Source organism: Oreochromis niloticus, linkage group LG18 (genome assembly GCF_001858045.2).
Source record: "Oreochromis niloticus isolate F11D_XX linkage group LG18, O_niloticus_UMD_NMBU, whole genome shotgun sequence".
Classification (NCBI taxonomy): Eukaryota; Metazoa; Chordata; class Actinopteri; order Cichliformes; family Cichlidae; genus Oreochromis; species Oreochromis niloticus.
In genome coordinates, this window is record NC_031982.2 from 33360167 (window position 1) to 33375696 (window position 15530).

Genomic DNA, 15530 nt, shown 5'->3' on the forward strand with positions numbered 1-15530 from the left:
GTTGATCTGGGCAGCGCCCATGTCTGAGGTAGGCTTGGTTAGCAGGGGGGGTCTAGCCTCGGACCTTTACTGGATACTGACGCCCCTGTCAGGAATCAAACAACTCCCATTCCAAAGGCGTGCAGTCTCACCACTACGCTATCCAGCTGCCCGTGGGGTCCGTCGGCCGAGCTCCAGCAGATCCTGGGAACAACATCCAAGGTCTCTGTCCAGAAGAGTGCAGTCCTGGGAACAACTTAGATACTACGCAGGACCCTTAAACTCCCAGGCCTCTGGTAGAGGACCCGAGCTTGGAGGATGAAGACCACCCGCAGGGGCGAGAGGGGGATTTTTTATTTGTGCTTATATTAAAAAACTTATAATTATCTGCTGCTAATTGGGGCTGTCAAAAATATTTTAAATGAACAAAGCAGCACTACCAGTGTTTTTGTCTCTCGTAAAAAGCACCAAAAGGTACCTTTAATGGTTTTAGCTTATATCTAATAAAAAGCTCTATAAAAATTTTAAAAGTTTTTTGATCCTTTTTTAAAAATCACTATGTGTTAAAAAATGTTGGCTTTTTTAAAACTTCCTGTCTTAATGACGGTCACAGTCGAGTAAAAACAGCTTAAAGGTAGTTTTTCTACAAACCATCTGCAAACTTTAATGAAAATATTGTGTTGGAGAGGATGTCACGAGTACGTGACTGCAGCGACATCTCTCTATTTAAGCCTCAAAGTTTAGTTTCAAACTGCTCTGAAATCTAAAATCAGGTAGTTTTCTTCTTCTTCTTCTTCAGCTGCTGCTTTCTGCTCTGAGATCTTCCTCTTTCCCTCCAGCGTGGCAGCTCCATCTTCATCATCCTTCGTCTAATATATCCACCATTCCTCCTCTGTCCACACCATCTCAGCCTCTCTGTCTCCACACTGTTGAACCTGAGTGAATCCAGTCCTTCCTGCTCACTCCCAATGAAAGTCTTACGTCTTCAGCTCGGCCGCCTGACTTTGTCAGTGCTACAGTCTCCAAATCACACATCACAGCAGTATGATGCACACTACCAGCTTTAAACCTTCCCTTCCACTCTGCTGCTGTGCTTCTACCACAAATCACCCCTGACACCTGTCTCCACCCACTCCACCCTGCCTCTCCGTTGCTTTGGGGTCCAAATGTTTAAACTCTCTACCTTCATTATGTCAGCTCCTCAACACTTCACTGCTGCAGCTTTTTTCTATTCTTGGATTTATATGATGTCACAGAGAGGGGATATCCCTAATATGGTATTCACAGGCACAGAAGCCCCTCCTGCTGTTTAAAATCTTTTGAGCGGGGCAGCCAATCAGAAGATTGTTAGCATAATGTGAGTGGGAGGAGCTAAAACAGAGAGAATCTACTGGTGGACAGCATTAAGGCTCAGGATAAGATAAATAAGGATTATTGTGAACTGTAAATCATACAAAGCTCCTTTAGTGGAGTCCAAAAACAGAACAGGCCCACAACAAATGGAAACTTGACACATTTCTCATATTCTGCTCTTGAAAAAGAAACTGAGTGCAAACTGAAATGTGGAATTGGGTTTTTTGTCAGAACACCAAAAGACGTGTTACCTGAAGTGCTTTTTACACTCACCTGCATCACTTGCAGCATCAGCACCTGTGCTTGATTATATCACATCTGACAGGCACTGAGTATATATATTTAAAAGTTGGATGCTTTAAGACGGTGTGTATTTCATGATGTACGTGCCTGATCAAAAGTGAGATTGTTTCTCGACAGCTTCTCCTCATAATTCCCTCTGTGCTGTTTTAAAAAGGCCATTACAGCATGAGCGATGGAACAGAATGAAGATGAATGAAGGCGATGTTCAAATGAAGACGCCACGACTCTTTATATGAGGCGACAGTTAAATGATTCCCTCAGACGACGCTTTAAACGGCGGAAACCCTCAAAGCCTGACTGATGTCCTCGCAGCTCGATATCAGTAAATGAGCCGTTATAATTCACTTTTCTGATGAACCCTCACTCTCAATCGGTCAGTCACTCGGACAGCGTTAATTCCCGTTTCCATTGCGTCAACACTGCGTACTTCCTGGCACACACTCACCGGTGGAGCAGGGCCCGTCGGACACCCGGGAGATGAGTCTCTGCTGTTTGCAGGACGCCTGTCGCCTGTAGCACTCGTTCTGGTAGGTGTCTCCGTTTGAGCCGCACACAGGGACGTAGTTTTTGTGACACTGGAAATCAAACACAATCAGACGTTAATTAAGCTTCACTGTGACGACGGAGACGAACCATAGAGAGCAGAGGGGGGGACGCTTCACTCAGGGGGAGGGGGAGGAGTCAAAAACATGTAGATTGACTCTAGCACACCTATGCAAAATTATTAATTACATCAGTATATACATTATTGTTGGCTACAATAATAATAATAATCAATAAGGTCTAGTTCTACATTTTGGTTTTATTTTAGTTTAGTTTGGGTTCGCTTGTCAAGTTTTTATTGTTAAAACATGTTTAGATACTTTAATATTTATCAGTGTTTATCAGTTTGAATGCGACATTTCTCAGATTGTAAGAGTCACAAAGTTTAGAACAGAAATAAAATAAAAACACATAAGCATCAGTTTTCATAGGAGTCTGCGCCGTCCTGTGAACACGTGTGTGAGCACATTATAAAAGCAGAAGCTGTGGAAGTTTGCTGGTGTGGAACATTCAGGTGTGTTAACACAATTCCACAATTTTCCCAGAGAATTCACCCCAATCTCAGAGCATCCAATGCTCAGAGGAACTGGAAAAACCCTGAGAGTTTCGTGACAGCACGTTACAAAGCACGGAGATGGAGGAGATGATTCGGGCACCTTACAGTTGACCATGAACTCCTCTGTATATCGAAATATTCTTGACTCAAAGGTGAGGCCATCTGTCCCACAGCTAAAGCTTGGACCAAACTGGGTCATGCACCATGAAATGATCCAAAGCACAGTAACCAATCTACAACACGAGGGCTGAAACAGAAAAGAGCCCAAGTTCTGCAGAGGCCCAGTCAAAGTTCAGACGTCTGTCCTCCTGACTGAGATGCTGTGGTGGATGAACCTCAAAAAGCAAGGCTGTGAAAAAGTCTGGGCCAGAATTCCTGTATGACGATGAGAAACTGTCATGAAATGATCACCTCGAGTTACAGCAGCTAAATGAGATCCTACAAGCAGTTTTTCACAGAAACACACAGAGTCCTGAATAAAAACCTTCAGATACAGAGTATTTTATTTATGTTACATCAGAGTCAGAGTAATGTTACTATGTTACCAAATGTAATTCGCTATATTATTCTGCAACACTGTTGCAATGGAGTTCGAGTTTTCTTTTTAACTGAGCGTCTCTCAGCACATTTTCTTTGAAGGGCCTGAGCCTGAGCATCACCTCCTTTGGATGTTTGCACAGAAATGAGTTCACGGCTTGAAATGAGTCCATGCAGTGCACGTTTAAAGGTAGAGAGGAGAAAGATGGTGTTATCAAGCCTGTGCTGTACATGTGTGATCAATATGGGTCAAATATGATGCAAGCTGTCAGCCACTTACAGAGTTTCATTCGCTCTCCATGGAGGTTATATAAACCCGCTCGACTCACACTGTCAGCTATAAGCTACAGCTGCCAAGGACACATATCAGTGTTCAGCAATCCATATTCTATTAACTCTCACACATCAATCATTTAGCAGGAATCCCCTGCAGGTTTGATCTCCGTGACCTCCAACACACTGCACAAGCAGGCCAGGTTCATATCCAACAGGAAGAGAGTCCGATGGAGTCCGCAGCTGAAATTCACGAAAGACAAAACAACCGATGAGCAGAGCAGCATCCAAACTCCAGCTGAGAGAGGAGAACATTTTTCTGTCCTGTCAGGACTCTTCCTGGTTCGCTCCGTCAGCATTTTGTGGTTTTGTTCTGCTGAAGTAAATTTGTTGTAACGTTGTTTTTTTCTTTCCATCAGACTTTCAGCTGGAGCTCATTATCAGCACTCATCAGCATGTTTGGCTTTCTTTGTTCAGTTTTAGTGACTGAAGCTCTTTTTCTGTTCAGAGAAGCAAACTCAAAAGTTTTAATGATCGGGAATTAGCCGGATCCCTGCTGGTTAGAGGAGAACAGAAGGCTTATTTCGATGAAAATCGAACAGATTAGTCCTTTAAATGAAAGCAGGTGTGATGAGTTTCAGTTGGAGGTGGATGTTTGATTTTCTGACTGCATGGCCCTGCCTGCAGGCGGGCAGGTGGAGCAGCTCCTATCAGACAGTGAAATAGCTTTAATGAGGATCTCTGTCATCTCAATAAAGCGTAACACACGTAAAAATGTGTGTCTTGGACTGATTTACATTCACACACACACAAACCTGCACAGAAACCATAAAGTTTTAATGGTTTCGAGCTATTTCAAGGCTCCACGGGAGATAAATCCGCTGAAAACTGCTGACTCGGAGTGCAGAGTTAGATTTATTCATCTGCATTAAAGGGCCACTTCAGCTCTCAGACACTTTTTACTTTCACAGAGCCGATAATGCTGCGAGGTGAAGCACAGCCATTGTCAGAAACTATTATTGAAAAGGGAAAATTTAAAGAGTGCCAGTTCTGCTCATCTCCAGCTCCATGTTTTTATTCTTTTAGAGTAGCTTTGCATGATTAACAGTTAAAAATAATCCTTCTTTATCTCGCACTGGTCCTCGGTGCAGAGCCTCAGTTTCCCCTCTGTCTGAAATAAGCTCCTCCCCTTCAGGCCAGCTTTGTTCTGACTGGCTGACTGTCAGAAACAGAAGGTTTGAACAGCAGGTGGGTGGGGTTTCCACTCTATGACATCACCAAGATCCAAGAGTAGACACAAAAGTGTTTCGAGCAGTCTTCAGCCCGAGCTTTAGGCTCACGAGGAAGTTTAATATGAACATCCACCGCTGGAAGAGGATATCGATGACAGCAAATGACTTGCCTCCAAAAACAAAATTCACATTTACCACACGTGTCTCTGCATCATAGAGGTTTCTTTGCAAACATCTGGATCATGCTCTTGGTTGACTTTGCGGAGGTTCTCGTCAATGAATAGTCTTTGTGAAGATGCAGATGTAGAGTACTGAACACAGAGACGGGCACCCCCGCCTGTCCACAAATAAAACTCACTGAAGCTTTAACCAGTTTTCACATGTTTGCTTCGGTGCTTTGTTTTCATACAAATTTTTCAGATATAGAAATCTGAATCGACTGGTCCTCGATCCCCGCTGTTTGATCCCATTATAAAACCCCCAGAAGCGCCTCTTCCCCTACACTACATCTGCTCTTCCCTGCAGACACGAGAACACAGTGTGATTTTCTTTTTGCATCATCAACAAGCAACCTGCAGGCTGTCCTTGAGGCCTTTTGTAGAGGCAGAACAGAAGATGGGAAACAGATGACAGTCAGGTCATTATCAAAAGGATCCAGCGTGCTTGACCTTTCAAGGCCTTCCAATTACAATTACTGTTCATCTTGTTAGCAAGTCTAGTGGCAGAAAAATGAAAGCAGAACGATGTAGCTGTGTGAGCTTTGTGGAGCAGCCAGAAAGGCTTTGCTTCTGCTAATAAGTGATTTTAGTGTTTGTTTTTTAATAAGCTTTCACTGTTTAATATTAAATGTAGATCCAAAGCTGTAGTTTAGATGTTTAACATAAATTCTGCACCATAACAAAAAGTGTCTCACAGCAGGAAGTGGTAGACTTCATGCATGTTTGAACTACGTGTAACGGCTCTTTATTCTTCTTTTGTTTTGTCGCGACACACATTTGGACACTAGGGGGCAGTCACCTTTTAAAGGACTGCATTTATAAAGGAAGGCTTTATTTATTTGGCTCAGCACCACCTCTGCTACATAACTGCAACATGACAATAACTATTTACAAGTAATTAAAGGGTCATTCCATGAAAAATCACCCCACTTGTACCATAACTTGTTTAACTGTGTTGTTTTTCCACCATTTTTGAGCCCTTAGTGGAGATTTCCACATAAAGTTCTCAGGGCTGAAAAACACCAAATAAATGTTACTGCGACTCCATCTGTGTCCCGATCTAAAGACAAAATCAAATCTCTGTTCAGCCTTATTTATACCTCTAACCAACTTGGAGCATCACTATCATGGATACACGTCTGTGATGTGCAGGAACAGAAACAAGCACCGGTACTCGGATGTTTGATCTTTTTTTCTCATCATTCACCAGAGAAAAACTTCAAAAAGTGTGTTTTGGATAAACTTTAAAGGATGGTATCACCGTGTGGGATCAGTTGTTGCTACAGCACATGACAGATCTTATTGTACCTATGTTTGCACACCAGGCTCATCTCCTAGTTTTATAATATAATCATATTTTAACACTCGTGAACGTGACAAATGGCAGTGAGATGGAGAAACGGCACTGGTGGTCTCACACAGCATCACACTGATCAAATAACTTCAGGTCCTGAAGAAGTCTTCTGGGTGATGTCGGGGCTGCGGTGTGGACTTACACGAGTCTCATTCTGCAAGTTGTACTTGTCTGTATTGCGCGCTTCAGGGCATGAACTGCATCATACTCTGCAGGTGGTCAGGGTGGGCGGTGGGTTTACAAAGGGCCGGGCTTTTCATCATGCAGTCAGTGTGGACTGGAAGGCTTTCAGGCTCTTCCTCCTGTTATAATCAGAGTTATAATTCAGGCTGTCGCTGCTTCTGTGTGCAGCTGAAGACTCCTCAGAGCCGCCGTCTCGCTCGGACAGCTGTGAAACTCCTCTGATCACGTCGAACGGCTGCGCTCGCTTCGCTCTGTCCTCTTTGTGCGCACATGAATGTGGGTTCTGCTTTCAGCTCCCGGAGCGTGACGGCCAGCTTCAAACAGCCGCCGTGTGTCTTTTTATTGCAGTGAAGCTGCGGCTCTGTGGTGAATTCTGCTTCCAGGAGCTGCCCTTCACGCCGCCGCTGCTTTTATTTTGCAGCCGTTCGACCAAATATGCAGCAAATACAACAGGCTGACGGGAGAGTAATTATATTTTGTTTCATATCAGAGGAACACGCTGCAGGCAGGTCATGCTTCTTTATATGTCAGAAAGAACTGTGTTTTTCCTCATTTTATCTCCTAAAACTAACAAGAATTAACTGGGAAGAGACCGCAGACAGGCCGGCTGCTCGCAGGATTTTATTATTCACACACTGCTACTGTGACTGCTCCATTTTCATATTAAAAAGGGAGGTGAACATGACATTCCTGTCTCATTTTCCGAGGTAGGGTGCCTGAGCTGCCAATGAGAGATAGTGCTTCCTCGTGCACTGATCAAAGTTAGCATTCTGGCTACCACCATGTTAGCTTTTTCAGAGCTAGAAGCGACCGCGTGTGGACAAGAGGGTGGAATTATCAGCTAATGTTAGCTAGCTTTGTTAGTGAGTTGATTTCATAAATGAAGTGCAAAATATAGATGCACATAAGTGTTACTAAAGCATGGAGTATGCATTCCTGTCACACAGTGTTTACACCCCTCACCCCCAACTGATAGCCGCCCCTCCCTGAGCCTGGATCTGGTGGAGGCTTTTTCCTGTTAAAAGGGAGTTTTTCCTCCCCACTGTCGCCAAAGTGCTTGCTCATAGGGGGTCATACGATCGTTGTGGTCTCTCTGTATTATACTGTGTAGGGTCTTCATTTTACAAAACGATGACCCAGGACCTTAGGCATGCATCTGGACATTCAGCCCATCCACCTACTGTTCACTGAAGCCTCGTCAGAAATACTTTCAGTGGAAGGAACCAGTGAGAAAAGGCTGAGAGGAACAACAGTGAGTGTCTACAGCCATCTGTGAGCACAGGCAAGGATCTGTCATGGAGCCAAAAGGCTGCCAACTTCCAAAAAAGAGCTTCAGGAAGCTTGGAGAACTTTTCCTGAAGACTACTTAAATGACAAGAAATGTTCAGCCTGTGTTGAGGAATAAAGGTGGTCACACCAAACATCGACGTTCAGGCTTGTTAGAATTGCACAAACTCTGTTTTTGCCTCATGAGCTGTTTTTCCGTGCATGTTTGCATGTTTCAGTAAACTGCTACAACCACTTCCTGTTTTCATGGCAACCTATAAAGACATGCGGGGTGGCAAGACTTTTGCACACAGCTTTTCAAATATTTGCTAGAACGGGTCTATTTTCATACACAAGGCACACGGGATTATAAGGCGCATTAAGCAAAACAAAACAGTCAGATAAGTCAAACTTTACTCAACTCATTCTTCTTGCTTCCTCCACTTCCGTACCATTGATTCATTAATGTTGAATTCTCTCGCAGCTGCTCTATTCCCATGTTGTTGCAGTATATTAATAATTAACCTCGTATTGTGGATGGATTATCTCAGTTGTTCTCCTGACTGAAGTTTGGTCCGTTTACAGCATCCTGCCATGCGATTGCATTTGTCCCTAACCACCAGGAACCTTCACTTTAACTTTTATCGAGTGGAAAAAAGTTAGCGTTCATCCTCCAGCTTCACTGTATTTATGTTATGCTAACATAGCTGTGTCGCTAGCGATCACGTAGCACATCATTATAACCAGCTAGCCCAACTTCAGTAACCCTACAAACGTCACTGCTGTTTAGTTTTCTGTCTTCATTTATGTTGGAAGTGATAGCAGAGCTGTATATTTGAATTTTTTCTGAAATCTCTCAGTCAGAACATGCTATATCATGTTTAGGTGGAAACTAGCGAGCTAACTTCCTGCTAACTTCTAACTCAGTTTAATTTAATAAATTCTGTTTTCATGGATGCCTGGATGTTAAACTTAATAGTTACACCTGGTAAAGCAGCAACACTGATCATTTTATTAAAGATGAAAGAATTTAGACAGTTTTTAACTCTCAGTGATGCCGCAGTGTTCATTTGACTTTGGGACCTGAAGCTGACAGAGTTTAGGACCCAGATTACTCCGCGAGGCTCCTGACTACGGCAGCCGTAATGCTCCGACAATCCATCAAGCGGTGCGGCTTCATAGCTTAGCAAAGTCGTACTACAACATTATTTGACAGATTTTTGAGCGCCGTGTACCACATAAAATGGGTTTGAGGTCAGTAAGTACAACCAGAATTCATACATAAGGCGCACTGTCGATTTTTGAGAAAATTAAAGGATTTTAAGTGCGCCTTATAGTGCGGAAAATACGGTAATAGTAAATGATGAGGGACTTCTTGGAAACAAAAACACTTTATAGATAATATCAGCTAATGTTTCTGGACCCTTGTTAACTAATGAAACACAACTTGTGTCCAATAAAAAAAAAGAAAAATGATGTCATCTACCTGGAACTGGCAGACACACTTGAGCTGAGCGCCGTCCTCTCTGCAGGTGCCCCCGAATCGGCAGGTGGAGTCATCACAGACCCTCAGGTCGCTCTTCTTCTCTGACAGATCTAACGGCAGAGACACAAACAAAGACAGCAAGTTAAATACGGAGACAGACAACAGGCAGGCGGATCAATAAGGTGAGTCACACCTGCGGCACCTCCACGAGTGCTGCTGCTAAATCCCGACATCTCGGCTCTGATCACACGCTCAGTCCAGACAAGTTTATGAGTTTATGAACAATGAGAGCAGACGGCGAGCTGAGCTGCAGGCAAAATACGGACGACAGAGATGATTGTTTATCAGCCCGAGCAGACACCTGGACTACAGGTGAGTGTTTACACCGGGGAAATAACAGATGGACTCGCAGAGCTGAGAAATCTGCTCTCCTCAGAGAGAAGAAAACTGGTGGGTGGTATCATCATTAATGCACAAAGCAGAAGTCACTTCTCATCTTCACCTGCCTGAGGAGCTGCTCACAATTACAGGAGTCTGACTGTACTCTGACTCACAGAGAAGGTTCAGGTGGAAAAAAGCTCTCTCCTGGGGAATCACTGGCTTTCTCGCCGTGATTTTTCCTCTTCAATCTAACGTGCTCGGTTAAATCTGTTACTGCTGGACTGGTGCTATATAAATCAGGCTGAATTGGTGGTGTAATCTAACCATGAAAACCACACTGTGCCCCAGTAAACCAGCATAAACCAGCCTGAACCCATCAGTAGATCCAAGATAAATGGAATAATCTGGGATCAACAAATCCTGATAGTGTTTATCAAGATTATTTAGATCTTCAAACCCAGAAGAAGATTAGTCAAGTCAGATTCAACCGTCCAAATGACTGAGGTCACAGACTATACACAGAGACAGTACTAAAAAAACATGATTGGTACATTTACATGTTTCATCCCAAGGGCGACGTTCCAAAAACAGCAATGGAAAATGTTTTTTTACATGTTTATCCGTGTAAAAAAACATTTACATGGATAAACTGATGTAAACACTATGGCTCAGTTTCACAGGGATGGACAACAGTCGGCCTCGTCTTAGACTACAAACTGTTTTTAATAAAGATCCTTTCAGTTCGGTGCTAAGCTAATCCGAACCTGGTAAACTGGCTCATTGAGTCAGAACTCCAAGAGGTGCTACTGTATGACTTCATAGCACAAAGGATAAAAGCAGAATAATAATAAGCTTTGCATGGTTCACAGTCAAAATAAGCCCCAGAAGGATTGAAAAGCAGGTGGGAGGGACTTCTGTGAGGCAATGGCTAATTTTGGGGGATTCTAGTGTAACCAGCACATATCTGAACCAAACTTTGGCCTAATAGCCAATAAAACGATATAATAGTGCACAAAGAAATAAACAAGGAGCTTAAAAATACATAAATTATAAAGATTCAATAAGGAAGCCTCTTTATTTTATTTTAGTTATTGATTGATTAGTTACATTAAAGAGAAACTCAAAATGGAAATCATCATAACTAAGTGCACGAGATGTTTTTTAGGCTCATTTCTTGCTCCATGTTTTTATTCCCAGGCTCTGCTCGAAGCTTCTGATGACTCGTTTCATCCTCTCGGTTCATCATCCGTCTGAAACAAGCCCTTCTACCTCCATCTCTTCAACATTCTTTTTATTTGCCACCCCTCTCACACAAAAGGTTTTAATATCTGGTGGGAACAGAAGCCCCGCCTTTGTCAGTAACAGGAAAAATCCCTATATGATATTGAGTGTGGAAACTTGTTGAAACATCAGCGCGCCCTCTCAGGCTGAATGCTGCCGGGGACAAACTCGCAGCTGATCCAGAATCAGTTTTACTCTTTAAACTTTCACTGATGATCAGTTTATGAAATGTCTCTGCAAGACTTCTAGAGCCGACACACACACACACACACACACACACACACAGTCTGATAATAACAGGCCTGCATGGCTCAGAAATGTGCTGTGAACTTGAATAATCCACATTTCCTTTGAGATTCCTGCAGCAGATTCCCGCCTCGGTGCCGGCACGAGCGCTGCCGAGTGGCTTTGAGGAGCCGTGTAATGGCCTGTAATTACTGTTTGCAAACCTCCCCGAGTCCCAAAAATGGCCGCCACTGGCCGCAGTAACAGCCAAACCTGGAGCTCAGCAGCAGCTCAGAGACGAGCGATGTGAGCCTCCAGCTGAGAAAATAACACTCAGACTCAACGAGCAAGAAAACAAAAGAGTAACAGGCGAGTTTGGAAGAAATCGTTCAAGGTAACAACAGCAGAGTTTTAAAATGAATTTTATTGTGTCTGATGTGAAAATCCTCTTATGTGTTTCAGCCAAGGCCCACACGCAAACAGATGCTGTTTAAGACACATCACAAACATTCACTGATGCTGAACGTGTGAAGCTTACACATGTGATCGGTTACTGATCAATAATTTCAGACAGGTTTTCCTCATCGTGAACCTCACACTGAGCCAAACAGCTGATGAGTCTCACCTGTTTAAACTGAGAGTTAATCATCAGGATGCTGATTAGTGAACGTCAACGTCACATCATCAGAGACGAGCAAACAAAACATCAGATTTAACTTTCAGGGGCGAATTTGTGACAGTGAAAGAAAAATAACCTGCGGTTAAAGTTAAAAAGGTTAGTAAAAATCCAAAAATGTGATAAAAGTAACGAGAAGTAAAAACATGAGATGACATGAAACGATACAAATAACAGACAACCTAAAAAAATATGAAAAAATGAAACTTCGAGAGCTTCAGAGGTTTTTAATAAGTCAAAATTTCAAAAAATAAAGTCAGAAATATGGTGCAAAAAAAATTAAATATATGGGAAAATTTTTAATGTGAGATTAAAAATATTTATCTTACATTAAAATTACTGGAAAAAGAAAAAAAGGATTACAAAAATGTCAAAAATATAAAAAAGACTAAAAAAAACTAGAACAATATAAAATATGAATATAACATAATGGGCCAAAAATAACATTAGAAACAGAATCTCAAATATGAGAGAAGTTAGAAATTATTCAAAAATTCAAAAAAGTAAATACAGGAAAAAATTAAATAGGAAATGAAACACGTGAGGAAAAAAGGATAAAAAATACAGAAAATGTGAGATATGAAGTTCAAATTCTGACAGTAAACGTTCAGAGCTGCAGAGCTGCAGCTGCAGAGCCAACCATCGTCAAACATCCCAGAGTCGCATCATCGTTTGTCCTAATGCCATCCGATCGTCCGGCTGCTCCAGTTTCCTCCACTTATTGATCTCATTTCTCAAATCTCAGGTGTCACCTTCTCGAGTTTGACGTCTCTGTGAGAAATAATGGACAAACCCAGGAGAATCAGAGCAAATGAGCCGGTTCAGCAGCCTCGTGTAGGTCTGCAGGCCAGTCGTGGCTAATTAAGTCCAAGCAGCAGCCACATCCATCAGCCTGGAGGCCGACTGCTGATCAGCTGTGTGTGTGTGTGTGTGTGTGTGTGTGTGTGTGTGTGTGTGTGTGTGCTGCTTCCTGTTTGCAGGTTTAATACCCAGACAATTTGGGATTATGCTGAACGACAAACCGAAGACTTTAAACCTCCAGCTGGAGACAGACACACATGCAGATGAAGGCGCCTCGTTCACAAACCAGTGTTGGCGCTGTTTGTGTGTCCACGCCGTGTTATCTGTCTCCGCTGCTGATATTTTTCTGTTTGTAGTCGACCCCGGCCGTGTTGTGTTCGGGTTCCTCGGCCTCATACATTTTACAACAGAAACAGGGATTTGAAATGCACATAATTCCCTCCTTTGGATCGGAGCAGAACTAAAGAAGCTGACGGAGCGTGGCAGCAGCCGCCGCCCGGAGGCACATCCACCTCCCAAATCCCTCGAGCCCGGCCCGGTCGTCATGGCCACCCAACCACCGTCACCGCCACCCCGCCTCTCCTCCGGCTCGTTATCTAACCCCCTCACCCCCTCCTCTGCAGCCCTGACTCCAGGAGATGGACGTCAATACTTCATCTTCTGCCTGCTGCTCTGAGTCCTTCGACATCCTTTTAACCCTTTCCCTGCAGAGACACAGATATGTCCTCGTGTGTGACTCCAACACACCGGAGCAGAGCACAGCCCGTCTGAAAGGTGGTTAGAACTGCTTTTCTCTGGATTTACAGGCAAATCTGGGAAAGACCACTTTAATATTTTCTCCTATTAAACCCTTTACAGGACTCAGATCAGCTACCTCAGCCCTAAATGTTACCATCGTGTTCTTCTTTCACCTTTACTTCATTTAAAATGAGACCCAGGCTGTATGCAGACTGACCTGCCCACAGTTTATTACACATCTGGACTGCATTTCTTCACGTTATCTTTTTGGCCACAATGATGTTGCTTTTAACACTTTTACCAGCTCAAACACAGTCATGAGGTCCAGTTCAGGGACGCCACGCCTTGAATTCCTCCACCCAGCTTCATGAGTCAGATCTATAATAAAATAATCCCGCTACAGCTGTTATGCTGGAATCAGATATAGTGGCTGTAAACATGTGACTCTGTGGGGACAGACTCACTCTTTAAGCCAGCCTCGAGTGGACATTAGAGGAACTGCAGTCTCTGGCTCTGTAGTGTTGGTTTAAGTTTTGTAGCTCTGGAGTTCAGCAGGTCCCGGCTTTAATGAATGCTAGCCTGCCTGCTGAGGTCAGCGACGTCTGGACCTTTGAAAGTTTACTTTTTCCAAACAAGAGTAAAAACTGGCACAAAGCGATGTGTGACGCTCTGCAGGCAGCCTGCGAAGGAACGGCCTGCCCTACGGTGCCTTGGACTGGGTTGTGTTTAGGGGGCGATGATGATGCATTACTCACGAGGAAAGATGATTGGCTGGTTTATGCATGAGGAGTGAGTCAGAGACCCAGCAGGGCCAAAGCCGCTGAGTGAGTAACTTTTTTCTTTGTGCTATTTTCGTTTTAATTGAAACAATAATTCTGTTTTTGTTGTTTTAGCTGTTGTTTGATACAGACAGCAGTCATCGTGGATATTTACACACACAGTGGAGAAATCCTTCAGTGTTCAGCCTTGATTGCAGTGCAGCTCTAGGACTCTTCAGAGGTGCAGCCTTTTGTGCTGGTCACTGGACACAGCTGCTCCACCTTAAATAAATAAATATCTGACTCATTTCTAAACAGGGTTACATGCCTGCTGCTCACAGACAAAACTGCATCAGATCAGATTACTCATCGAAACTCAGCATCGCCTTACTTAACGATAATGTTATGCTGTAAAATTAAATTACTAAAATAACCTTAATTAGGCCCAAATGTGTCTGCCATCTGAAACATATTTAGAAATTTTACATAACAGAAATCCATGGCCTCCTGGTGGGCAACGGAGGTACTGCATGTAGGCTGGAAATTTCAACTTCTTTTAGTTAACTGAAAATCTTTTTTTTTTTTTTTTAAAGAAACAGAGATGCACAACCTTAAAAATCAGATGGTTTGAACGTTTATATGACTCAGTCCTGACGATAAAGTTAAACAGATAACAAAACTTTTGTTTTTTGTGCAATTTTGTATTTTGTGTGATTTTCTGCTCTGTGATGATCACAGCAGGGATTAAAAGGTTTGGGTGGGCTGCAGAAGATTTAGAAGTGGGCCTGAAATTTGGGCCGGCTGCTTTAGAGCAATGCCAAAGATATTAGCAGCAGATTCTCTATAGCTGACAGTCAGCTGCCTCCCAAATGGCCCTCGGTACGGGGAGCACCAACGAGAGCTTCATGATACGAGGTTCAGTCCCGACACCTTTCAATCTCCGTCACATCCAACACCCTCACCGTTCACGTACGCCCAACATATCCAGACCGCGACATCTTTGCTATCAGGATAAGCCGTGTTATTCGCCTCCTAATGTTCTGGCTCATCGAGGATTCCGAGTTTGGAAAGGACATCAGAGAAAATTAGAGCGTCCTTAACAGCATCATCAGCGAAACTTTCATCGGCTTCCTTTCTTCTCCAGACAAAAGATCATTTCAAAGGTCACAGGAAGTTCGACATCCTCTGAAAAGTTCTGATAAAAACCATTCACGCTGCAACACACACACACGCACACACACACACACACAGGCTGATATCTCCAGAGTGAGGTTCATTTCATAGAGAAGTGAAACCTTCTCAAGGACTGCTGTGGCGTATTGATTTGGTTTGCTAAAAGCAGAGAATTTATCCTCAGCAGAGACGAGAAACAGGAGAGGGAGGCGGC

At 43.3% G+C, this 15530-nt stretch overlaps 1 protein-coding gene across 1 annotated transcript in view; it reads right to left on the minus strand.

Annotated features, from left to right (window-relative positions):
* tmeff1a (transmembrane protein with EGF-like and two follistatin-like domains 1a) overlaps positions 1–15530 on the minus strand; it is a 114826-nt gene that overhangs the window by 46159 nt on the left and 53137 nt on the right. The window contains exons 2-3 of the mRNA XM_005457649.4: positions 9284–9393; positions 2081–2210 (exon numbers count right to left, since the gene is read on the minus strand). Coding sequence (XP_005457706.1) covers positions 2081–2210; positions 9284–9393 — 240 coding nt within the window. The remainder of the gene's footprint in view (positions 1–2080; positions 2211–9283; positions 9394–15530) is intronic.